General features: G+C 48.3%; 1 protein-coding gene across 1 annotated transcript in view; it reads left to right on the forward strand.

The window, feature by feature from the left end:
* The first annotated feature begins 956 nt into the window (after positions 1 to 956).
* The window catches only part of MTOR (mechanistic target of rapamycin kinase), an 88,129-nt gene continuing 65,212 nt past the window's right edge, over positions 957 to 23,873 (forward strand). Inside the window, exons 1-20 of the mRNA XM_070956221.1 lie at positions 957 to 1,041; positions 2,340 to 2,532; positions 4,020 to 4,128; positions 4,939 to 5,171; positions 5,764 to 5,964; positions 6,155 to 6,289; positions 7,307 to 7,582; positions 9,536 to 9,644; positions 10,766 to 10,952; positions 11,645 to 11,773; positions 13,364 to 13,608; positions 13,703 to 13,918; positions 14,757 to 14,962; positions 16,002 to 16,124; positions 17,222 to 17,311; positions 17,459 to 17,551; positions 19,720 to 19,854; positions 20,099 to 20,228; positions 21,207 to 21,457; positions 23,633 to 23,674. Of these exons, the coding sequence (XP_070812322.1) occupies positions 2,413 to 2,532; positions 4,020 to 4,128; positions 4,939 to 5,171; positions 5,764 to 5,964; positions 6,155 to 6,289; positions 7,307 to 7,582; positions 9,536 to 9,644; positions 10,766 to 10,952; positions 11,645 to 11,773; positions 13,364 to 13,608; positions 13,703 to 13,918; positions 14,757 to 14,962; positions 16,002 to 16,124; positions 17,222 to 17,311; positions 17,459 to 17,551; positions 19,720 to 19,854; positions 20,099 to 20,228; positions 21,207 to 21,457; positions 23,633 to 23,674 (3,030 nt within the window). The 5' untranslated portion in view covers positions 957 to 1,041; positions 2,340 to 2,412. The remainder of the gene's footprint in view (positions 1,042 to 2,339; positions 2,533 to 4,019; positions 4,129 to 4,938; positions 5,172 to 5,763; positions 5,965 to 6,154; positions 6,290 to 7,306; positions 7,583 to 9,535; positions 9,645 to 10,765; positions 10,953 to 11,644; positions 11,774 to 13,363; positions 13,609 to 13,702; positions 13,919 to 14,756; positions 14,963 to 16,001; positions 16,125 to 17,221; positions 17,312 to 17,458; positions 17,552 to 19,719; positions 19,855 to 20,098; positions 20,229 to 21,206; positions 21,458 to 23,632; positions 23,675 to 23,873) is intronic.

Raw genomic sequence — 23,873 nt, forward strand, 5'->3', positions numbered from 1 at the left:
TATTTCAGTTTAATCCATCAGAATAGAGCTGGAAGGGGCCTTGGAGGTCGTCTGGTCCAATCCCCTGCTCAAGCAGGAGATCCTGTACCATTTCAGACAATGGTTCTCCGGTCTCTTCTTAAAAGCCTCCAGTGATGGAGCAGCCACAACTTTCTGGTGGCAAGCCGTCCCACTGGTTAATTGTCCTCACTGCTAGGAAGTTTCTCCTTAATTCCAGGATTGCTTCTCTCCTTGATTAGCTCCCATCCAGTAACAGAGTTGGAAGGGACCTTTGGAGGTCATCTAGTCCAACCCCCCTTGTTCACGCACGAGGGATTCGAACCGCCGACCTTTCTGATCGAGCTCAGCGTCTTAGCCACTGAGCCACTTAGGGAGCCAACCACAATCCCAGGAGAAGGGAGGATTTACTAGTGTTGCACTAATTTCATTACATTTAGCTGAAGAAATGAATGTGGATGGGGACAATTTTTTGTGTGTGCGCGTGAATCTGGTAATTATGGTAAAAACGGGGGTGGTCTGAAAAGCAAAAGGGAGCCGCTCTGTGCCGCCCGATCAACCATTGAGGTGCTTGAGGGAGGGGGGCTCCTCGCGCACGCGCAATCCTAGCCCCGAATGCCATTTGGGCGGAAGCATTGGCGGCGTGACCTCACTCGGCGTCCAACGCTTTTTTTTATCCCGCTCTTGTTGGTCCGCTCCAGGTATCAATCCTCTCCTCCTCTTTCCTGATTGGGTCAATCCTTACGCCCTCCCCTCAACCCCCCTCCCCCGCAGCCGCACCGTAAGGAAAACATTAGAGGGGAAGACGAGGAGAGCGGAAATAACTTCCTGTCATTTCTCCCTTCCCGCCCTTTCTATTGGCTGCGCCCTTGTCCGTCTTTGTGTGCCGGCAAGAGGATTGTCCGGATTCGCCGGCGATCCACAAAAGGCGGGATTAAAAAAAAAAAAGTGGAGGCAAGAAAAAGGATGGCGGAGTCGAGCGGGCCGCGAAGAGGGAAGATGGAGGAGTGAGGCGGAGGAGCCGGTGGAGGATAGGCCCGAGTCGTGAGTGTCAGGAATCCCCCCCCCCTCAGCGCCTTGTGAAAAAAAAACGCCGCTCTGCAGCTTCTGAGGCGGGTTTTGGCGCCTCAGTCGGCGGCAATTAACCTCGCTTCTCCCCTCAGGCAATAGCCCCGCCCACTCCCCAGGCCCCGCCCACTTGTTTTCAACCCCCTCTCGTTTCTTGATAGGCCCCTCCCACTTATTAGGCCCCTCCCCCTCCCAGTTTGAACGGCACCCCTCAATCATGCCCCCCCCTTTCCCAGCTCCCTATACAGGACTAGAAACTTGAGTAGGTGAAACTGGCTAGGAATGACACGGGGGGGGGGAGAGGGGGAGGTGTCATTCCAAGCCAGCTCCACCTACTCAAGTTTCTAGTCCTTCCTGAGGTAGATTTGCCAATAAATAAATTAAGAAAATAAATATATTAAATATAATATATAAATATATTAAGAAAAAGAATGAATGGTTTAAGAATAAAAGAAGACAAATATGTATAAATAGTAAAGTTAGAATTTAGGGATAAATGAAGAAGGTGGTTATGTACGCAAGTATAGAAATACTGAGGTATATTCCAAAAAAAAAAAGAAAAAAAGGAAAGGGGGGGGAGACGATATTGACAAAAATTGTAATTGAGTAAAATGTATTTGAATTTGTCTAATTGTATAAGATAAGAAACGACCAACACTGTTCAAAAAAAAAAAAAGAGAAAGATGTGGCTGAAGGTGGGAGAGGAGAAAAGAAAAAAACCAATAAAACTTGTTTTTTTTTTAAAAAAAGATTAATTCCTCTGTGGAATAATCAAGCTCAAGGGCTGATAATAATTAGTTTCCTCCAATACAGGTAGTCCTTGACTTACAACAGATTGTTTAGTGACCGTTCAAAGCTCCGACAGCATCGGAAGATTTGACTTAACACCCGTTTTTTCACAGTTTACATCCTTTGCGGCATCTCCCGTGATCAAAATTTAGATGCTTGGCAACCGATTCGTATTTATGACCGTTGCTGTGTCCCAGGGTCACGGGACACCCCCCCACACACCCCTTTGCGACCTTCTGACAAGCAAAATCAATGGGGAAGCCAGATTCACTTAACAAGCGTGGCTTCTAATTTAACCCACTGCAGAGATTCACTTAACAACTGTGGCATGGAAGGGTGTAAAATGGAGGCACAACTCGCTGAACCACTGTCTTGCTTAGCAACATAAATTTTTGGGCTCAACTGTGGTCATAAATCGAGGGCTACCTGTGCTGTAGAGGAGATGGGTTGATTTGAATGTTTCTCTTCTCTTTTCTCCTTCCTAGGTTGCTTCCGGATAAGATTTGGCTGTGTCTCCTCCTTCCCCCGACGTCAAAACCAGGAAGACTCAATGCTACCATGTCTGGGACGGTCATTATCCTCCAGCAATTTGCTGGTGGCCTCAAGAGCCGTAATGAAGAGACCCGGGCGAAGGCGGCAAAGGATTTGCAGCATTATGTCACCATGGAACTTCGAGAGGTGAGTTTATTTATTTTGTTCAACTTGTATGCCGCCTTTCTCCAAAGACTCAAGTTGGGAAGACCCTTCATAGCACTGATGATGTTACCTAGATTGGGTCATGAAACGTCTGTAAGAAAACCACCAGGCTCAAGAGAGCACCAAGGACTCCTCATGTCAGCCCTGAGCTACAAATACCCTTCCTTCCTCCCTTCTTTCCTTTCTTCCTTCATTCCTTCCTTCCATACTAGCACTGATGATGTTACGTAGATTGGCTAATGAAACATAAGAAAACCACAGCTCAGAGAGCACCAAGGATTCCTCATGTCAGCCCTGAGCTACAAATACCCTTCCTTCCTCCCTTCTTTCCTTTCTTCCTTCATTCCTTCCTTCCATACTAGCACTGATGATGTTACGTAGATTGGCTAATGAAACATAAGAAAACCACAGCTCAGAGAGCACCAAGGACTACTCATGTCATAGGACCTGGGTATTTGCGGGACCGCCTTCTGCCGCCGATAACCTCCCACCGACCAGTACGCTCCCACAGAGAGGGACTCCTCAGGGGGCCATCAGCCAGGCAGTGTCGGCTGGCGACCCCCCCAGGGGGAGGGCCTTCTCTGTGGCAGCTCCTGCCCTCTGGAACGATTTGCCCCCGGAGATACAAAGGATATCGGATCTCCGGGTCTTTCGCCGTGCCCTAAAAACTTTTCTTTTCCATCAAGCAGGGCTGGCGTGAACCCCCCCCTTTTTTTTTTTAGTTTTTTAGCTTTTTAAATTGTCAGTGGGTTTTAGTTTTCAATGTTTTAAATTCTGGGCCAAAGTCATGTAATTCTTTTAAAAATTTTAAATTTTGTATTGGTATGTGTTTTAGTTCTGGCTGTGCACCGCCCTGAGTCCACTAGGAGAAGGGCGGTATACAAATTGAATAAAATAAAAATAAATAAAATAAATAAATGTCAACCCTGAGCTACAAATACCCTTCCTTCCTTCCTTCCTTCCTTCCTTCCTTCCTTCCTTCCTTCCTTCCTTCCGTACTAGCACTGATGATGTTACCTAGAATGAAATGTAAGAAATTCCTGTCCTTCAGTCTCGGAGAGCACCAAGGACTACTCATGTCAACCCTGAGCTACAAATACCCTTCCTTCCTTCCTTCCTTCCTTCCTTCCTTCCTTCCTTCCTTCCTGTAATGAAACATCTGCAAGAAAACAGCCAAGCTCAGAAAGCACCGAGGACTCCACCGAGCTACAAATATTCTCCTTTATTAGACCCTTTATAGTGTGACTATGGGACGGGGAAGTGATCTACGGCTGGACCTTGAAGCTCATTTTCTGCTCTGAACTTTGCTTTCTTCAAGGGAAGCAAACCAGAACTTTTTTTCCCTCTCTCTCTCCTTGAGTTAAAGATCAGACATATTTCTTACGTGTTTCGTTTCATTCTTTTCCATTAAGGTCTGATAAAAAGGTTTTGGGTAATTCGCACCCTCTTTTTTTTCTCCTGCTGCACAGATGAGCCAAGAAGAATCCACACGTTTTTACGATCAGCTGAATCATCACATCTTTGAGTTGGTCTCGAGTTCAGATGCAAATGAAAGGAAAGGAGGCATTTTGGCTATAGGTGAGTAGCCAGATAGATTCATCTTCTTTTAAAGACCCCTGTAATCCCTTGCATCAGGGTGGAGCCTGGGCAACTGAATGGAGCTGAGTGTTTACTGGCTGGATGCCCTTCCTGTGACCAATGCGGAGTTTTGTTCAGCAGATATATATTCTCATTGTGCCCAGAGAGAGAAATATCAGCCTCTACCTAGGATCGAACTCACAGCCTCCTGATTGTGAGGCAAGAGCTCCACCTCTAGGCCACCGCATCACTCAATAGCCAGATAGATTGCCTAGAGAATATTGGTGGAGAGATCTGTGCCCCTTGTTTGTGAAGTGTCCCCCAAATGTAGCAGGAATACAGGTAGCCCTCGACTTACAACAGTTCCTTTAGTGACCGTTCAAAAATTACAACGGCATTGAAAAAAGTGACAGGACCATTTTTTCACAGTTATGACCGTTGTATCATCCCCATGACTTACTTTCGAATGCTTGACAATTGGTTCATATTTATGACAGTTGTAGTGTCCCCGGGATCATGTGACCATCTTTTGTGAGCTTCTGACAAACAAAGTCAATGGGGAAACCAGATTCACTTAACAACCGTGTTACTAATTTAACAACTGCGGTGGATTCACTTAACAAAATGTGGCAAGAAAACTCGTAAAATGGGACAAAACTCACTTAACAAACTTCTCGCTTAGCAACATAAAGTCTGGGCTCAATTGTGGTCGTAAGTTGAGGACTACCTGTATCCAGTGAATTGCCCCTATTAGTCCTTTAGCAGCTCTGACACTTTTAAGTATTTGCTGGTGTTTTTTCTCTTCCTCAGCAAGTCTCATTGGTGTGGAGGGAGGCAATGCCACACGCATTGGCAGGTTCGCCAACTACCTAAGGAACCTTCTTCCATCAAATGACCCTGTTGTCATGGAGATGGCCTCCAAAGCCATTGGACGTCTTGCTATGGCCGGTGATACCTTCACCGCAGAATATGTGGAATTTGAAGTGAAGCGGGCTCTGGAGTGGCTGGGCGCAGACAGGAACGAAGGACGGAGGCATGCAGCGGTAAGAATAGCTATGATTCAAGCTGCCTATGAGATTCTGGCACTCGGTGGCTTATTTCTGAGAAATACACTGACTTTATTCCTTTTAATTCCTCCCACATCCATCGTGAAGTCACAAATGGATGTTTTTTAAAATGTTGACTCATTGTTAATGCTTTTATATATAACTAATTGTAATGCTGATGTATGTGGGACGTGGTGGCTCAGTGGCTAAGACACAGTTTCTCGATCGAAAGGTCGGCAATTCAGTGGTTCGAATCCCTGGCGCCGCGTAACGGGGTGAGCTCCCGTTCCTTGTCCCAGCTTCTGCCAACCTAGCAGTTCGAAAGCATGTAAAAAACGCAAGGAGAAAAATAGGGACCACCTTTGGTGGGAAGGTAACAGCGTTCTGTGCGCCTTTGGCGTTGAGTTATGCCGGCCACATGACCACGGAGGCGTCTTAGGACAGCACTGGCTCTTCGGCTTTGAAACGGAGATGAGCACCGCCCCCTAGAGTCGGGAACGACTAGCACATATGTGCAAGGGGAACCTTTACCTTTAATACTGATGTATAAAGCTGCTATTATTGGTAATCCCTTTTTTTTTTTACTCAGGTCTTGGTTTTGCGGGAGTTGGCCATCAGTGTTCCCACGTTCTTCTTCCAGCAAGTTCAGCCATTTTTTGACAACATCTTTGTCGCTGTGTGGGATCCGAAGCAGGCCATCCGGGAAGGAGCCGTTTCAGCTTTACGAGCTTGTCTTATCTTGACCACTCAACGCGAGTTCAAAGAGATGCAGAAGCCGCAGTGGTACCGAGTAAGGAAAGGGGCATTTGGGGTTTTCTTTCCGAAGCCATAAACCCATTAGGTCGGTTGAAATAGTGGGAAGGATTAGAATCTGATTTTGAGGCTTTTGAAGATATGTGGGATTATCATAGATCCCATCAAGCACAACTATTTTGAGAGGTTAATATTCCATTCTAAGCAATTAGTCTGTGTTGTTTCAGCAAACCTATGAGGAAGCTGAGAAGGGTTTTGATGAATCTGTGGCGAAAGAAAAGGGTGTGAACCGGGACGACCGAATTCACGGGGCATTACTGATCCTCAACGAACTGGTGCGGATTAGCAGCATGGAAGGAGAGGTGAGCCCCTCAATTGAGGTGGGGGGCATATCGCTGTAAAACATCCCTGTCCTTCAGTGTGGATTAAAAACCTTCAAATAAATAGTGACTTGGACAGCCCGGTGAATGGGACCAGCTGGACTGAGTTTTTCAGAGTAGAATCCCATGAACTGCAGAAAGACATGTGCTTCTACGCCATCATTGTTCCTATATGCTAAAATAAATTTTTGCCCAACAGAATTGGAACAATTGAACAGCTGCTGCCATTAAAGGCTACAAGTGGATGTGATAAGCAGTTGCTTTGATTCCATAAAGCTGTTGTGACCTAGGCCCAAGTACTTATTACCAGACACAAATCAGTCCTAAACAAACATATTTTATTAAAACAGCTGAGAATTACTTCATTCTCAGCTTAGTCCAAATTAATTCCAAAACAAGTCCTTCAGAAAAAGTCCTTCCGCCTTATCACAAACCTTTGTCTTCTTTGGCACCCTGCCAAAGGCTTTTCTTGGCAAAGCCCCACGAAGTTCAGAAACCAGAAGCCAACAAGAAACAAATGTAGCAACGTTGCTTTCCTACAAAGAGCCCAAGAGCCATTGCTGCTCTTTTAAGCCTTCTGGGAGGGGCCAATCATCTCCTGGCCTTACTCCCAAGTCGTCCTTTTTGCTTTAGCTGCTCTTGCCTTCTGGCAGCTCTTCGCATGCATGCACTAGGAACAGGCTCCTCCTGTTCCTCTGCCTCTCTGCTATTCACCTCTGGAGATTCCGGAGTCTGCGCATCGCTCCCAGATGGCCCTGGCCCCATCTCTGCCTCTGACGCAGAGCCCTCGTCCGGGCCTTCCCCAGACTCCAGGGCTGGCCCATTGTCCTCCCCAGCCTCCTCACTGTCCGACTCCACTGCCAGCTCCACAGGCTGCTGGTGGACCGCAACAAAGGCTGCCCTTCTCTACTTCCAATCCTGAGGCACCAGCCTGACCTACAGCTCATTCCCCCCCCCGACCCCCCACATCTTAATTCTCTGCTTCCTCTTTCCATTTAGCGTCTCAGGGAAGAGATGGAAGAAATCACCCAGCAGCAGCTGGTGCATGACAAATACTGCAAGGATCTTTTGGGCTTCGGCACTAAGCCCCGTCATGTCACCCCCTTCTCCAGCTTCCAGTCGGTACAGCCTCAACAGTGCAACCCCTTGATCGGACTGCTGGGCTACAGCCCCCACTCGGGAATCCTGGGATTTGGGGCGTTGCCGGTCCCAGCCAAGTCAACCTTGGTAGAGAGCCGATGCTGCCGAGAGTTAATGGAGGAGAAGTTTGACCAGGTAAATTTTTCCCCTTCCCAATTGCAAGTTAGTTAGTTAGTTAGCTTTATTGATTAGCCTATAGGCCCATGATGGTGAACCTATGGCACACGTGCCACAGGCGGCACACAGAGCCATGTCGCCTGGCACGCCAGCTCAGCTCCGGTGCGCATGTGTCGGAGTCTCTGGAGGCCGGGGACAGCAAAAAAGTCACTTCCTGCCCAACCAGAAGTTGGGAAATGGGCTGTTTCAGCCTCAGAGGGGTGGGGAAGGCTGTTTTCACCCTCCCCAGATGCATAGAGAGGATCTGGAGCCAGGTCAGAAAGAAAAACGGGCCTACCGTGCCATCGTGTGGTAGGAGTGGGGGGGAGGGGGGGGTCGCATGCGCGGGGTAGGGTGCATAGAATTATGTGTGTGGGCATACACACACACGAACCTCCCCCGCTCCCCCCCTTCCTGGCACGCATGGCAGAAAGGTTAGCCATCCCTGCTATAGGCCATATCAAAGCAAAAGGTGCAAACACATATCATCATTAAAATCTTATACAAACAGTTAAAAAATAAAAGTAAAGTAAAATACAATAGTTATAGGATTAGATATAATATACCCTGTTTTCCCGAAAATAAGACATCCCCTGATAATAAGCCCAATCGGGTTTTTGAGTGCATAAGCTTCCCCCTGAAAATAAGCCCTCCCCGAAAATATTTAAATAATGCGCCGAATAAATATTTATTCGGCACATTCTAAAACCTTTTCTATCGCTTCTTCCTCTGTTGGCGTTTTTCCCTGTTTCCAATTTTGTGCCTATGTTATTCGTGCGGCTGTGACGATGTGCCGAATCCAATATTTTATTTCTTTGGCGTACGTTCTTGTGAATATTCCTAATAAGAATGTTTCCGGCTTTCTTTCTTTCGATTGGTCTACTATTTTTTCTCCCCATTTCTTTATATTTGTCCCAAAAATTTTTTTGCTGCCGGGCACGTCCACCATAGATGGTGTCAGCCTCCGCTTCTATATTGCTTGCTTGCTTCGGCTGCCATTGTAATGGGCAAGGAAGAGAGAGCTGTCTGGGTATTTGGGAGGGGGAAAGCGAGCTGGTGGAGATGTCTCCTAACAGGGAGTGAATTGGAGAAAGTTTTTCTCAGTGTTTTCTCTGCAGCTGGGAAGCGTGCTGAGGTCAACCGTACTGGCATACCAGAAGGATGGAGCCATCTGAAGCTGCACCCCACATGACTCCTTGGGGGGATGTGGATTGGATAATCCTGACTGGACCCTTGGAGGGAGGGTTTTGGGGATGCTTTCTATATGTGATTTTCACGCCTATTGCCTCAGCCCTTGCTTTTTTTGGGGTTGCGTTCAGTTCATACTCAGTAAAAGTACCTTTCTCTATGAAAATGGAGTCGGGGTTTTTTCCTTTCTTGAGTTGTGAAAGGAGACATACCTGACAGACGGTATAATATGTTCCATGAGTTTTCTTGCACTTCCAACAGGTTGAGGTATTATTTGGGAACATCTTTGCCAGTCTTTGTTATTTTAAAAGAGAAAATGCTTGGGAAAGCTTTCTCCTTTGGTCTCCCTCCCGGCTTCCAAGCTTTCCTGTCTGTCCCCCAGCTGAGATTTGAAGTGGTTTCCTTGTTGTTTTGGGGGCACTGCCCAGAGGTGGGTTTCAGCAGGTTCTGACCAGTTCTGGAGAACCGGTAGTGGAAATTTTGAATAGTTCGGAGAACTGGTAGTAAAAATTCTGACTGGCCCCGCCCCCATCTATTCTCTGCCTCCCGAGTCCCAGCTGATCGGGAGGAAATGGGGATTTTGCAGTAACCTTCCCCTGGAGTGGGGTGGGAATGGGGATTTTGCTGCATCCTTCCCCTGCCACGCCCACCAAGCCACGCCCACAGAAGCGGTAGTAAAAAAAAATTTGAAACCCTCCACTGGTGCTGCCTCAGCTATTAACGGAACCTCTTTCACTTTTAAAGGTGTGCTATTGGGTCTTGAAGTGCCGAAGCAGCAAGAATACTTTGATTCAAATGACTGTCCTCAGCTTATTGCCGCGGCTAGCTGCTTTCCGCCCTTCCGCTTTCACAGGTAAAGAGCAGGGATTGAGGTTGGTGCTTGGGAATGAGACGCCAGAAATATTTCGTTTCTTTTTGCGTATTGTTTCTTTTCTGTGGAGGATATACAGAAGTATAGAACAAAATGTTCTAATCTACTCTAGATTGGGGGTTTTTTTTCCCCCTCTGTGTAGAGCAGGGGTCTCCGACTTTGGCAACTTTAAGCCTTGTGGACTTCAATTCCCAGAATTCCTCAGCCAGCAAAGCAAAGCTGGCTGAAGAATTCTGGGGGTTGAAGTCCACAAGCCTTAAAGCTGCCAAGGTTGGACACCCCTTGATGTAGAGCATAGGGCAGGGGTCGGCAACCTTAAACACTCAAAAGAGCCACAAAAGTCCTAACTGGAAGCTCCCCATTCAATTCTGGAGCCGACCGGAAGTCCAGTTCCCCCACCATAGAGTCTCCTCCTAGCGCAGCGTCCTTTTTCCTCTTCCTGTCCTAACTGAAAGCCCTATCAATTGTGGAGCCAACCTGCAACAGGGAGCCGCAGCAGAGGGATGAAAGAGCCACATGTGGCTCCAGAGCCGCAGGTTGCTGACCCCTGGCATAGGGGGAAATGAGGTACGTTCAACTGGATGGCAGGTCACTAAGCAGTTGAAAGAATTTGAGGGTCCACTGTGCCAGCACCCAAGAGCCGTGATGGCCCAGGGGTTAGAATACAGTATTGCAGGCTAATTCTGCCCACAACCAGGAGTTCAATCCTCACTGGCTCAAGGTTGACTCAGCCTTCCATCCTTCCCAGATCGGTAAAATTATGAGGACCCAGATTGTTAGGGGGCAAGATGCTGACTCTGTAAACCGCTTAGAGAGGGCTGCAAAGCACTGTGAAGCGGTATATAAGTTTAAGAGCTATTGCTATTTCTGATTAGTTTAATTCAGGAAGCCATTAGAACACATCCTTCTCCAGATTCTTACAATCTTAAAAGGAATGACCTCTTGTCTTGGGCACATGTGAACTGTGTCCCGTTCATCACTAATTATCATGTTGGTACTCTGCATTTTCTTTTGAACATGTCTGAATCCTCTGAATTAGCCAACCGTGTTTTCTTAATGAAAGCGTGTGATTTTTACTCTTCCTGTTGCTGTTGGGTGACCAGCTGACCACTATCTTCCTGATACCATGAGCCACGTCTTGAGCTGCGTGAAGAAGGAAAAGGAGCGAACGGCTGCTTTCCAAGCCCTGGGTTTGCTCTCTGTGGCCGTGCGGTCAGAGTTCCAGGTTTACCTGCCCAAGGTTCTTGAAATTATCAAAGGTGCCCTTCCGTTGAAGGACTTCACCCACAAGTAAGTGAGGGTTTCCAGACATTGCGAGATTTTTCAGGATTATGCATCGCCGTTTTAGTGGGAATGACAGCCCTCTGACCGTTGAAACAATTCCGAACGCTTCTTGAGCGTTGATGGTTAATTAACACAAATGGATGTTCACTCTTCATTTTGGACGGAGTTGAAAGCCATCAAAAAAAGATTCCGTAAGAGCTTTAAGGCTCTCTCCAGCCCTGAGCCCATTGCCCCAAAAAGCTACTTCCTACATCAGGTCTTTGGATGTTGAAGCTCATGAGGTTACAGTCGCAGCTATTTTCCCACGTCTGTCACCTCTAAACTTGGAGCCTTGGTAGTACAGTGGTTTAAAGCACCCTGTTATTAAGACCAGCTGCCTGCAATTACTGCAGGTTCGAATCTCGCCAGGCTCAAGGTTGACTCAGCCTTCCATCCTTTCTAAGGTAGGTAAATTGAGGACCCAGTTGTGGGGGCAATAAGCTGACTTTGTATAAAAATATACAGAAGGATGAAGGCTATTGCTATTGCTTAGCGCATTGTAAGCCGCCCTGAGTCTCCGGAGAAGGGCGACATATAAAATCAAATTAAAAAAAAAAAAAACTTCCTGTTAGGTGGGGCGAGAATTGCTATATGGCTAAGTTGCCATTGTGTATGAAAGGTTTGGCTTGCTTAAAGTAATGTAATCCATGCCTCCTTAGGAGACAGAAATCCGTGCAGGTGGATGCCACTGTTTTTACCTGCATCAGCATGCTGGCACGAGCAATGGGTCCCTCTATTCAGCAAGACATCAAGGAACTTCTGGAGCCCATGTTGGCTGTGGGGCTGAGGTAGGTCTTGCATTCACTCCAGCAGCCTCCTTGTCTTCGGCTTTGGGCCTGCATTTATCTCTCTGAATCACCAGACATTGTTATACTTTCATGATAGCTGAAAGCAGCCTCATGTTCAGTTGTGTAACAAACATTGTAAGGTGTGAGCAGCTGCTAACAGCAGCTTTTAGTGCCTAGAAAGCACTTGAGATTCGAAGCCTGGGAATTGGTTGGGCCAAAATCCACTGCGTGTACCCCCCTGCTGAAATAATAAGATGATCTTTATTGTCACTTTTTCCGTGAACACGCTGGCCCACATTAAAAATGAAATTCTGATGCCCGCATATACACATACATGCATACACATATATGTATAGGAGAAGTAGTGGTGCAGTGGTTAAAATGCTGCCAGCATTTCGGCAATTCGATTCTCAGCGGCTCAAGGTTGACTCATCCTTCCATCTTTCTGAGTTGGTAAAATGAGGACCCAGATTGTTGGGGGTGAGCGGCTGACTCCACACACAGAGTCCATTTTGAACACATAGTGAAAAAAGAGTCTTGAGAGTTAACAAGGTTGATACTTTAAGGTACAAAGCTATGATAGAATCTGGATGTTCTGCTTTGGATCCTCCCAGAAGGTAACAAGGAAAACCAGTCACGGAGAGGATGTGTAGTGTCTGTGACAATACCCTGGTCAAGCATCGCTTATATGCCATGATCCGAACAGAAAGAAATGAACATCCAATAATCTTTTCTGCTGTCCTCACCACTCTCTGCACAGCCTTCCTATCTGAAACGTTAATACATCCAAACCACAAAGTACTGTATTTTTCGGAGTATAAGACGCACTTCACCCCCACCCCCGCCCCCTAAAAGAGGGTGAAAATTTGGATGCGTCTTATACACCGAATATAGCCAAAAACGCGAGGCACAGAGGTTGAGATGGTCTGTGGCAATCCCTGCAGCCTGGAACAGCTGATTGGGGGTATTCCAGGAGGCCGATCCACCCGCCACTCAGCTGCTCGTGCTGAATCAGGCTGCAATAATGTGCTGAACCTGACCTGGCTGTTTGCTATTTGCTGCAAGGACTCAGAGTTTGAGGCAGCAGTCGCATCCAGAAAGCACACACAAGTAACTGTTTCAGCAGGATTCAATAACTTCTCTTTACATATAATATAACGCATAAAGTAAAATATACAATACAAAAAGCAGGTTTTCCAAGCAAAACACAAGCAGAGGAGAGGAGTTTCAGTTTCAGTTTTGAGCAGCAGACTAGTTTCCAGCTTTAGCACAGACTCAGCTGCAGAGCTAAGCCACGCCCAGGCTCCTTGCTGTCTCCTTCCTTGTTGCTCACACAGCAAATACTGTTTCAGTTTCCAAACAGCCCTCAACTCTCTCACACACTAACAGGACGCTAGCCAGATGGATGCTGGTAGGCAGAGGCAGATTTTTTTTTTTCTTATTTTTCTCCCTAAAAACTAAGGTGCGTCTTATCCTCCGGAGCGTCTTATACTCTGAAAAATACGGTAATACAATATCTAGGTAAGGGTCCGGCAAGGATCGCAAGCCCTAACTAACAGTTTATCAATGGCCTCTGTATCTTGTCCTCAGCCCTGCCCTGACAGCTGTCCTGTATGACCTGAGTCGCCAGATCCCACAGCTGAAGAAAGAAATCCAGGACGGGTTACTGAAGATGCTTTCCCTTGTGCTGATGCATCGCCCGCTGCGTCACCCGGGCATGCCAAAAGGGCTTGCCCACCAGCTGGCTTCTCCCAGCCTCACCAACATTCCCGAGGCCAACGACGTGGCCAGCATCACTCTCGCCCTCCGCACCCTGGGCAGCTTCGAGTTTGAAGGTAAGCACGCAGGAGAAAGAGGCAAGCAGACATCCAACATCAGGGTAAGAGAGCTGGACAAACCTCCCCGTATCCCTTTGCCCGCTTTCCTTAGGGCATTCGTTGACTCAGTTCGTCCGGCACTGCGCGGATCACTTCCTCAACAGCGAGCACAAGGAGGTGCGCATGGAAGCAGCCCGTACATGTTCCCGCTTACTCACGCCTTCCATTCACCTGATCAGCGGCCACGCCCATGTGGTCAGCCAGACCGCGGTCCAGGTGGTGGCCGACGTCCTCAGCAAACTCTTGGTGGTTGGGATCACAGACCCCGGTAAGCATCAGGAACCAGGGAAAGGGGGAGGGGGAGTTTCTGGGCACAGGATATAATCGCTCGGTGGTATCTTCCTGGGGAAGGGGATGCTTTTCTAGGAGAATTTGCATAATAGGGGTCCAAACTAGGGGTGAAATCCAGCAGGTTCTGGAGAACCGGTAACGGAAATTTTGAGCAGTTCGGAGAACCGGCAAATGCCACCTCTGGCTGGCCCCCAAAGTGGGGTGGGAATGGAGATTTTGCAATATCCTTCCCCTGCCACGCCCACCAAGCCACACCATGCCCACCAAGCCACGCCCACAGAACCGGTAGTAAAAAAAATTAGAATTCCACCCCTGGTCGAAACATTTATTTCTTGCTATCTGCAATGAAGATAACTTAGCGGCAGATGATGAGAAATACTTGATATAGGTAGTCCTCAATTTACAACCGTTTGTTGAGTGACCATTTGAAGTAACCACAGCACTGGAAAAAGTCACTTATGGTCACATTTACAGCACCCCATTGGTCACGTGATCAAAATTCAAAACGCTTGGCAACTGACTCGTATTTATGATGGTTGCAGAGTCCCGGGGTCACGTGAATTCCCTTTTGCGACCTTCTGACAATCCCAACTCAACGGGGAAGCCAGATTCACTTGGTTGTAAAATGGGGCAAAACTCTTGTCTTGCTTAGCAGCAGAAATGTTGGCTTCCATTGTAGCCGTAAATCAAGGACTACCTGCAGTCCATGCAGATGGCACTGGATCAAGCCAAGGTTCAGTGGACTTGATCATATTGCTCCCTGCTTGAGTTGTCCTTTATTTCCAAGCATCCGCTTACGAATCTGCCCTCTCCAGACCCCGACATACGGTACTGCGTGCTGGCATCCTTGGACGAGCGCTTTGATGCCCACCTGGCGCAGGCGGAGAACTTGCAAGCGCTTTTCGTTGCTCTGAACGACCAGGTGTTTGAAATCCGTGAGCTGGCCATCTGCACCGTGGGCCGGCTGAGCAGCATGAATCCGGCATTTGTCATGCCATTCCTCCGGAAAATGCTAATTCAGGTAATGGTATTGGTTGAAGTATTGAGCCAAACCCTCTCCGCCCTGGCAATGCCCCCAAATGTCACTTAATTGTAGCTCGGAGGTGGATGGGACCGTTTTGGTTTTTATTTTTTGTCTTTGTAAACGGGCTAACAGCTCCAACGTTTATAGGATTTCAGAAATTCTCCCTTTTTTATTTCATATTTCATATTTTATTTCATATTTCCATCTCCCTTGGAGATTCTTTCTGCCCCGAAGCAGAAATTATAGAAAATGGGAGGCAATTCTGAGTGGATTCTTGGTGGCGTAGTGGTTAGAAATGCAGTATTGCAGCTGACTCTGCCCACTGCCAGGAGTTCGATCCTCACTGGCCCAAGGTTGACTCAGCCTTCTGTCCTTCCAAGGTCAGTAAAACGAGGACCCAGATTGTTGGGGGCGATAGGCTGATTCTGTAAACCGCTTAGAGAGGGCTGCCAAGCACTGTAAAGTGGTATATAAGTCTAAAGGTACAGGTTTCCCTCGCACATATGTGCTAGTCGTTCCCGACTCTAGGGGGCGGTGCTTGTCCCTGTTTCAAAGCCGGAGAGCCAGCGCTGTCCGAAGACGTCTCCGTGGTCATGTGGCCGGCATGACTCAATGCCAAAGGCGCACGGAACGCTGTTCCCTTCCCACCAAAGGTGGTCCCTATTTTTCTACTTGGATTTTTTTAACGTTCTTTCGAACTGCTAGGTTGGCAGAAGCTGGGACAAGTCACGGGAGCTCACCCTGTTACGCGGCATTAGAGATTCGAACTGCTGAACTGCCGACCTTTCGATCGACAAGCTCAGTGTCTTAGCCACTGAGCCACCATGTCCCCATATATAAGTCTCAGGGCTACTGCTAATGCGGGTACATCAGTAGTGATAAGTAACAGGTGTAGAAAATTCAGAGGAATATTTTTTGGCCCTTTGAGGAATAAGGACATCAAATTCACACAAATCGGCCTTTCACTTCTGAGCTGAATTTTTTTTTCTCCCTTCTCTTGCTATTAACCTGGAACCCATCCCCTTCTCCCTTCCAGATACTGACCGAACTGGAGCACAGTGGCGTGGGCAGAATCAAAGAGCAGAGTGCCAGGATGTTGGGACACTTGGTATCCAATGCCCCCCGGCTCATTCGCCCCTATATGGAACCCATCCTCAAGGTAAGGCGGCCGTGGAGCATGGGGGTGACTTCCTGAATCCCCAAATAGATCCCTTCGTTACTGCAACGTCCTTCCCTTTGCCCTCCAGAGTCATCAGCCTCCAGTGGCTCTCCTCCGCCATTAAAGATGGATTTAATGATTGCATCCCTTCTCTCTCCTACCGAGGGGAGAGCTTAAAATGTCCTTTCCTCAATAGGATGAGAAAGAAATGTGTACAAGTAGCTCTCGACTTCCAACAGTTCATTTTAGTGACCGTTCAAAGTTTACCAACGGCACTGAAAAATGTGACTTAGGACCAGTGGTGGGATTCACCGGATGTAACAACCGATTCGATTCGCGTGCCCTCCGGAGGCCGGAAATGGGCTTGTTTCAAGACTTCTGGTACTTCCGGTAGGCCCGCTTTTCGCCCTCCCCAGGCTCCAGAGGCTTTTCTGGAGCCTCCAGGAGGGTGAAAATGGCCTCCTCCGGGCACCATTTCTAGACTTTTGGTAGGCCCGTTTCCGGACTACTGGTAGGCCCGTTTTTTCGCCCTCCCAGGGCCTCTGTGCATGCCCTGCACTTACCTGGCATCCAAAACAGGCTGTGCGGAGACTCCTGGGATGGGCGGGGTGGGGTGGGCGGGGTCAGCCAGTCCTTGGAACAACTGGTTCAGCGAACCAGATTAAAATTTACATCTGGTTCTCCCGGTTCAGTGAACCGGCTGAATCCCCCCCCTTTGCGTATGACCGTTTTTCACACTTAAAACCGTTTGCGGCATCCTCATGGTACGTGATCAAAATTCAGATGCTTGGCAACTGACTCATATTTATGACGGTTGCAGTGTCCCGGGGTCACATGATCCCCTTTTGCGACCTCCCGACAGGAAAGTCAACGGGGAAGCCAGATTTGCTTAACAACCAGGTTACTAACTTATCAGCTGCAATGATTCATTCAACAACTGAGGCAAGAAAGGACGTAAGCTGGAGCAAAACTCACTTAACAAATGTCACACTGAACGACAGAACTTTTGGCCTCCATGGCGGTCTTAAGGAGTACCTGTAATTTATGTAATCCTTTTTTCATGTCATTTTTGCCTTGTTTTCTGTGCCATTCGACAGGCATTGATTGTGAAGCTAAAAGACCCAGATCCTGATCCAAACCCCGGTGTGATCAATAATGTCTTGGCTACCATCGGTGAACTGGCCCAGGTAAGTTGTGCTGGTCGTCTTTCAGCAGCCGCTCAAAAAAGAGTGAGAGTCCCTTCTTTCCCACCGCGGCATCATTCACCATCATTCTGCCCTTTGCATTCCGGACTTTGCTATTTTTCATAGATGGATTTTTTCCTCTCCAAATAGGTGAGTGGGCTGGAGATGCGAAAGTGGGTGGATGAGCTTTTCATCATCATCATGGACATGCTCCAGGACTCCTCCTTGCTTGCCAAAAGACAGGTGAGTGGCCTGCGTGTCATGTTTCGTTACTATCTCAAAATAAATGAATTTCCAAACTGCCGATCTTTGAGGAAATTTTCTCTTTATTGAGCATAGTGATCTGTCCCTGGCTCTTTCGCGGTCAGCACTGACCTTTGCCCCCCAATCCCTCCCTTTCCGATCCCCAAATCTCTGCGTCTCTTTGGCTATCTTCCAAGCCACTCTCCTCATCCCACCTCCGTCAGATCACAGGAATGTCCCCCCCTCCTCCCATCTCCGAGGAAACAGAATCTTCAAAGGAATTAAGTAGGCAAAAGTTCAAGCTTCTCCTCTCCTTTCAATATGTCAGTGCTGGAATGCTGACACCGTGGAGGTGATGACCTGGTCCACCTCCTTGAACCTGAGAAATTGTCCCCCCTCTCACACACACACTTTTTACGTCAGGGATAATCTGCTCTGCTTATGAGCCCCCTTGAGATTGAAGGGGAGTTCAAGGCCTATTCTCTCCTCCTGGGCTGAATAACTGAGTTGGAAGGTGTTGTGACCTAGGCTTCCTGAGTCATTAAAGCACACGAGTAGTCCCAAAAACCTCTTTTATTGCAATAGCTGTGAATTACGTTCATTCACAGCTGGGTCCCAATTAGTTGCAAAAAGTTCTTCAGGAGAAGTCCTTCGGGATAATCACCCACCTTTATCTCCCTTGACACGCAGCCAAAGACCTACTTGGCAAAGCCACACGGAGTCCAGAATCAAATAGAGATGCCGACTGGGAACAGAGTTAACAATGTTGCTTTCCTGCAAAGGGCCCACGTGCCTTTGCTCCTCTTTTAAGCCTTATCATCTCCAGGCCTTACTCCCGAGTTGTCCCTTTAGTTTTAACTGTTCTTGCCTTCTGGCAGCTCTGCGCATGCGCGCACTGGGAACAGGCTCCTCCTGTTCCTCTGCCTCCCTGATGTCCGACTCTGGAGGCTCCGGAGTCCGTGCATCACTCCAAGGTGACCCTGGCCCCATCTCTGCCTCCGACGCAGAACCCTCGTCCAGGCCTTCCCCAGACTCCAGGACTGGCCCATCTTCCTCCCCAGCCTCCTCACTGTCCGACTCTGCTGCCAACTCCGCGGGCTAATGGCAGACCACAACAGAAGGGACCTTTGGAGGTCTTCTAGTCCATCTTCCTGTTCAAGTAGAAGACCTATACCATCTCTGTTCACCTGTTGTGAAAGTTCTTAAATCGGTTCTGTTTGTGCGTTGTTCACTTTTTGTTTTTTTTAATTAAACCACTTTTGTGTAGAAATAAAATCGGTGTCTGCTAGAGCAGGGATCACCAACCTTTCGGACCTCAGGGACCACTAAATTCATAATTTTAAATCCCAAAGACCACTAATACGATCTGCCTAATGACCGGCTGGGTGGGCGTGACTAGGTGGTCATGTGACTGGGTGGGCGTGGCCAACTCGATGTCACTCACGTCAAGGGGCGGCTCGCTGGCCTCTACTTGCCCCTCCCTTCCCAGCCACTCCTTGCCTCACCGCCCAGGCTCCTTAGGGCCCCACCAGGAAGCAGTTGTTGGAGCTAAGCAGCCACCACGAGAAAGAGTTGGCAAAACAGCTCAAATTGGATCTGACCAAGAAGGAGGCTCAGCAGAAGCACCTCATTGAGGACTAGGAGCATAGGCTTTCCAAGCAGAGGGAAGACCTGCGGGAGTGCAAGGCCAGGTACCGGCGCCCGGAAGCTCAGCAGGCTGAGATGGTCAGCCAGTTCCAGGCCATGATGCAGTCCCACTGGAACGAGGCCCTCCGGCTCTTCGCCACCAGTGGCACTTCCCTCCAGCCTTCGCCCAAAGCCCCACACCAGGAGGCTGAAGTAGACCCCAAGTCGGAATTTCTGCCCCCCTCCGACCCACACAAAAAGACCCCAAAGGGGGAGACTCTCTGCAGCAACACAAACTTAGCATTGTGCGTATCTGTCCCAGGGGCCATAGTTTGAGGACCCCTGATTTAGCGCAATATAAGAAATGCAAATAATTTTAATAATTTTCTCGCGGACCATCAGTTGGTGACCGCTGTGCTAGAGAAGCTGACCTGCTGTTTTTACTTCTCTCCTAGCCCCTTTAGTCACTGCAGCCGAACAGTTGTCAAACTATTTAGATGGGGGCTGTAATTCTGTTTTCTTCCGTGGTGGATCTTTCCCAGGTGGCTTTATGGACCCTGGGACAGCTGGTAGCCAGCACGGGCTACGTGGTGGAACCCTACAGGAAGTATCCAACTCTCCTTGAGGTGCTGCTGAATTTCTTGAAAACCGAGCAGAACCAGGGTACCCGAAGAGAGGTAGGCCTCTTTGCTCTCTCCGCTTGGCAGGCTGAGAGCGGGGAGGGGGGGGAGAGACGAGCTTTGGAAAGCTCCCTGGAGTGTGTCAAATGAAGATGAATTTGCTTTATCCATCTTTTCACGCCTGCAAGATCCTTTCTCAGGAGAAAGCGTGCCCAAGGAAACCGATTACGCCAAATCAAACCTTCCCCTTAACGTTGTTGTTTTATTTTATTTTTTTTTTTATCCCCATTTTCACTGTTAGGCTATTCGCGTCCTTGGCCTCCTCGGAGCTCTGGATCCATACAAACATAAGGTGAACATTGGTATGATAGATCAATCCAGGGATGCTTCGGCTGTGAGCCTCTCGGAATCCAAATCGAGCCAAGATTCTTGTAAGTGAACTGAGGAACGAACGTTCTGAGTCAGCCTCTTGTCAAAAAAAAAAAAAAAAAAAGTCATGTTATTTAGTAGTTCACTGTTTTAAAAAAAACAGAAAGTAGCTCTGAGCTTGGGTAGCAATAGCAATAGCACTTGGACTTATATACCACTTTACAATGCTTTACAGCTCTCTCTAAGAGGTTTACAGAGTCAGCCTCTTGCCCCCAACAATCTGGGTCCTCATTTTACCGACCTCGGAAGGACCTTGAGCCGGTCAGGGTCGAACTCCTTGCAGTGGGCAGAGTTAGCCTGCAATGCTGCATTCTAACCAGTGGGAGGGGAGGAAGGAAGGAAGGAAGGAAGGAAGGAAGGAAGGAAGAAAGGAAAGGAAAGAAGGAAAGGAAAGGAAAGGAAAGGAAAGGAAAGGAAAGGAAAGGAAAGGAAAGGAAAGGAAAGGAGGAAGGAAAGGAAAGAAGGAAGGAAGGAAGGAAGGAAGGAAGGAAGGAAGGAAGGAAGGGAGGGAGATAGCAATAGCACTTAGACTTATATACCGCTTCACAGTGTTTTACAGCCCTTTCTAAGCGGTTTACAGAATCAGCCTTTTGCCCCCAACAATCTGGGTCCTCATTTGACCCACCTCGGAAGGACGGAAGGCTGAGTCAACCTTGAGCTGGGCAGGATCGAACTCCTCGCAGTGGGCAGAGTTAGCCTGCAATACTGCCATTCTAACCGCCGTGCCACCCTGGCTTTTCGTGTGGCACGGGATGCCTGGAAACAAAACCATTGCATGGCTAAAATTGGATTATCGGAATCTAAATTCAAAAGCAAAAGACCATTCAGGGCTTCCCGTGCATTTGACGATTAGCTCCATCCTTCTTTAAGGTTCTTGCATCTCAGATCCATAAAGTCATTACACACAGTCCAGTTTCAGCTTGCTTTGGATGTTGGTCACCTACTCTGCAGACGTTGAATGGAGGGTCTCTCTTTTCCAGCTGACTACAGCACCAGTGAGATGCTGGTTAACATGGGAAACCTCCCGCTGGACGAGTTCTATCCCGCCGTCTCCATGGTGGCGCTCATGAGGATCTTCCGGGACCAGTCCTTGTCCCATCACCACACCATGGTGGTCCAAGCCATCACTTTCATTTTCAAATCCCTCGGGCTCAAGTGTGTGCAGTTCCTTCCTCAAGTGATGCCCACTTTCCTCAACGTCATTCGGGTTTGCGACGGGGCCATCCGGGAGGTGAGTGCGCCCCTGCGAGGAGTGGCTCCTCTTTCTCCTGTCCCCAGAAAGCAAAAATCGCTTCAAACATATATATATGAAAATGTGGCTCTTTTGAGAAGGGAAGGGACAGAGGCTGGCTGAGTTATCTGTGCTGCCAGCGGGCTGAAGAAGTGAGTGAACGTTTCCATTCCCTGGGGGTGTTTTTGTTTGTTTGTTTGTTCCCGTTGGAACATGGCACGATGCCAACGTTCTTCTCTTCTCCATCCTAAAGTTGGCTGCTCTGTGACTTCCTTTTTAATGGCAAATACTCCCCAGTGGAATCATTCACCTGCCGAGAGAAATGAAACCTGTTCAGCTCAGTCCAGCTGTTCCTGATGTGCTTCAGCCCAGTTGTTGTTCTCTATAACAACTCAAGTGTTTCACATTGTCCTCTTCACAAGAGGAGAATGTGGCCCATCCCTACCGGCTAAAGTTCTCCCAGCTCCTGGCCCACCATTGTTAATTTGCTACCCTTTAAGTATCTTATTTTGCCTAAGGCTCACACATTCTGGGTTGCCCTAGGCCATGGTCAAAGGAGACCTTGATGTAACTCTCCCAAGAAGCCATCATCATCTGCAAAGTTCTGTTGTGCTTCTCATCGTCGGTCATTTGAAGATGTGTGGACTTCAACTCCCAGAATCCCTTGGGAGCTGACGTCCACACATCTTCAAATAGCCCAGTGTTGAGAAACACTGTCCAACAGTGAGTTTATTGTAACTGCAGGTGGAGATCTGTGGGGCAGAGAGAGAGAACACCCCCGTTCCTGGCCAGCCACTAGGTTGATACTGAAAAAACCCAGGTCTCGGTTTATCTCTTTGATCAAACCTTGACTGTAACTGCAAGAGGCAGAATGCAGCCCAGGGAAAGAAAGGGGGGAAAAAAACAAAGAAAAAAAAAGGGACGGAGGGAAGGAAAAGGAGACAGAAGGAGGAGGGAAGAAGAAACAGAAGGAAGAGGGAGGGAGGGAAGAGACAGAAGGAAGAGGGAAGGAGGGAAGAAGAGACAGAAGGAAGAGGGAAGGACGGACGGAGGGAAGAGACAAGGAAGAGGGAGGGAGGGAAGAAGAGAGAAGGAAGAGGGAAGGAGGGAAGGAAAAGGAGACAAGGAAGAGGGAAGGAGGGAAGAGACAGAAGGAAGAGGGAAGGATGGAAGAAGAGACAGAAGGAAGAGGGAAGGAGGGACGGAGGGAAGAGACAAGGAAGAGGGAGGGAGGGAAGAAGAGAGAAGGAAGAGGGAAGGAGGGAAGGAAAAGGAGACAAGGAAGAGGGAAGGAGGGAAGAGACAGAAGGAAGAGGGAAGGAGGGAAGGAAAAGGAGACAAGGAAGAGGGAAGGAGGGAAGAGACAGAAGGAAGAGGGAAGGAGGGAAGAAGAGACAGAAGGAAGAGGGAAGGAGGGACGGAGGGAAGAGACAAGGAAGAGGGAGGGAGGGAAGAAGAGAGAAGGAAGAGGGAAGGAGGGAAGGAAAAGGAGACAAGGAAGAGGGAAGGAGGGAAGAGACAGAAGGAAGAGGCAAGGAGGGAAGAAGAGACAGAAGGAAGAGGGAAGGAGGGACGGAGGGAAGAGACAAGGAAGAGGGAGGGAGGGAAGAAGAGAGAAGGAAGAGGGAAGGAGGGAAGGAAAAGGAGACAAGGAAGAGGGAAGGAGGGAAGAGACAGAAGGAAGAGGGAAGGAGGGAAGGAAAAGGAGACAAGGAAGAGGGAAGGAGGGAAGAGACAGAAGGAAGAGGGAAGGAGGGAAGAAGAGACAGAAGGAAGAGGGAGGGAGGGAAGAAGAGACAGAAGGAAAAGGAAGGGAGGCAAGGAAGGAAGAAGAGAAGGAAGAGGGAGAAAGGAAGGCAATAGAGAGGAAAGGAGGAAGGGAAGAGGAGAAAGAAGGAAGGAAGTCCAATCAGAATCCATCTGGACTCAGCTTCAGCATTTCCTGGAGCCCTGAATAACGTCATAGCTGGGAATCATGGGATCCCTACAGAGCACAAGCTGTGCCCTGGGTGGCAGCCATTCTAAAGAAGTTTTTGTAGACCCACCTTTCTCCCAGAATGAAACCGCCGAGTGGCTGCCAAAACCCACATTTTGGTAATCCGACCTTTGTTGCGTGACCAGACCTGGGCCTGCCTTTTTTGATGCACTTTGCCTACTGTCTTTAAAAATTTGCAGGTAAAAGAAGATGGTGATAGTGTGCTGGGGAGAAGAGCCGAGGTGGGTACGCTTGGCATTTAAGTGCCCCAAAAAGGCACTTCCTGAGTTGGCTACAAAGCTCCTCAAATTCCTAATCAAAGAAATTAAGTGCTCTGGGCACCTTTTTTGCTACTTCTTTTTCACAGCACTCTCTCACTAATTTCCCCCAAACTGGTCCTTTTCTCTCTCTCTCTCTCTCTCTCCTCTCTTTTGCGTTGTC

This window comes from Pituophis catenifer, unplaced genomic scaffold (assembly GCF_029215685.1).
Source record: "Pituophis catenifer annectens isolate HBS135680 unplaced genomic scaffold, rPitCat1.0.hap2 SCAF_18, whole genome shotgun sequence".
Classification (NCBI taxonomy): domain Eukaryota; kingdom Metazoa; phylum Chordata; class Lepidosauria; order Squamata; family Colubridae; genus Pituophis; species Pituophis catenifer.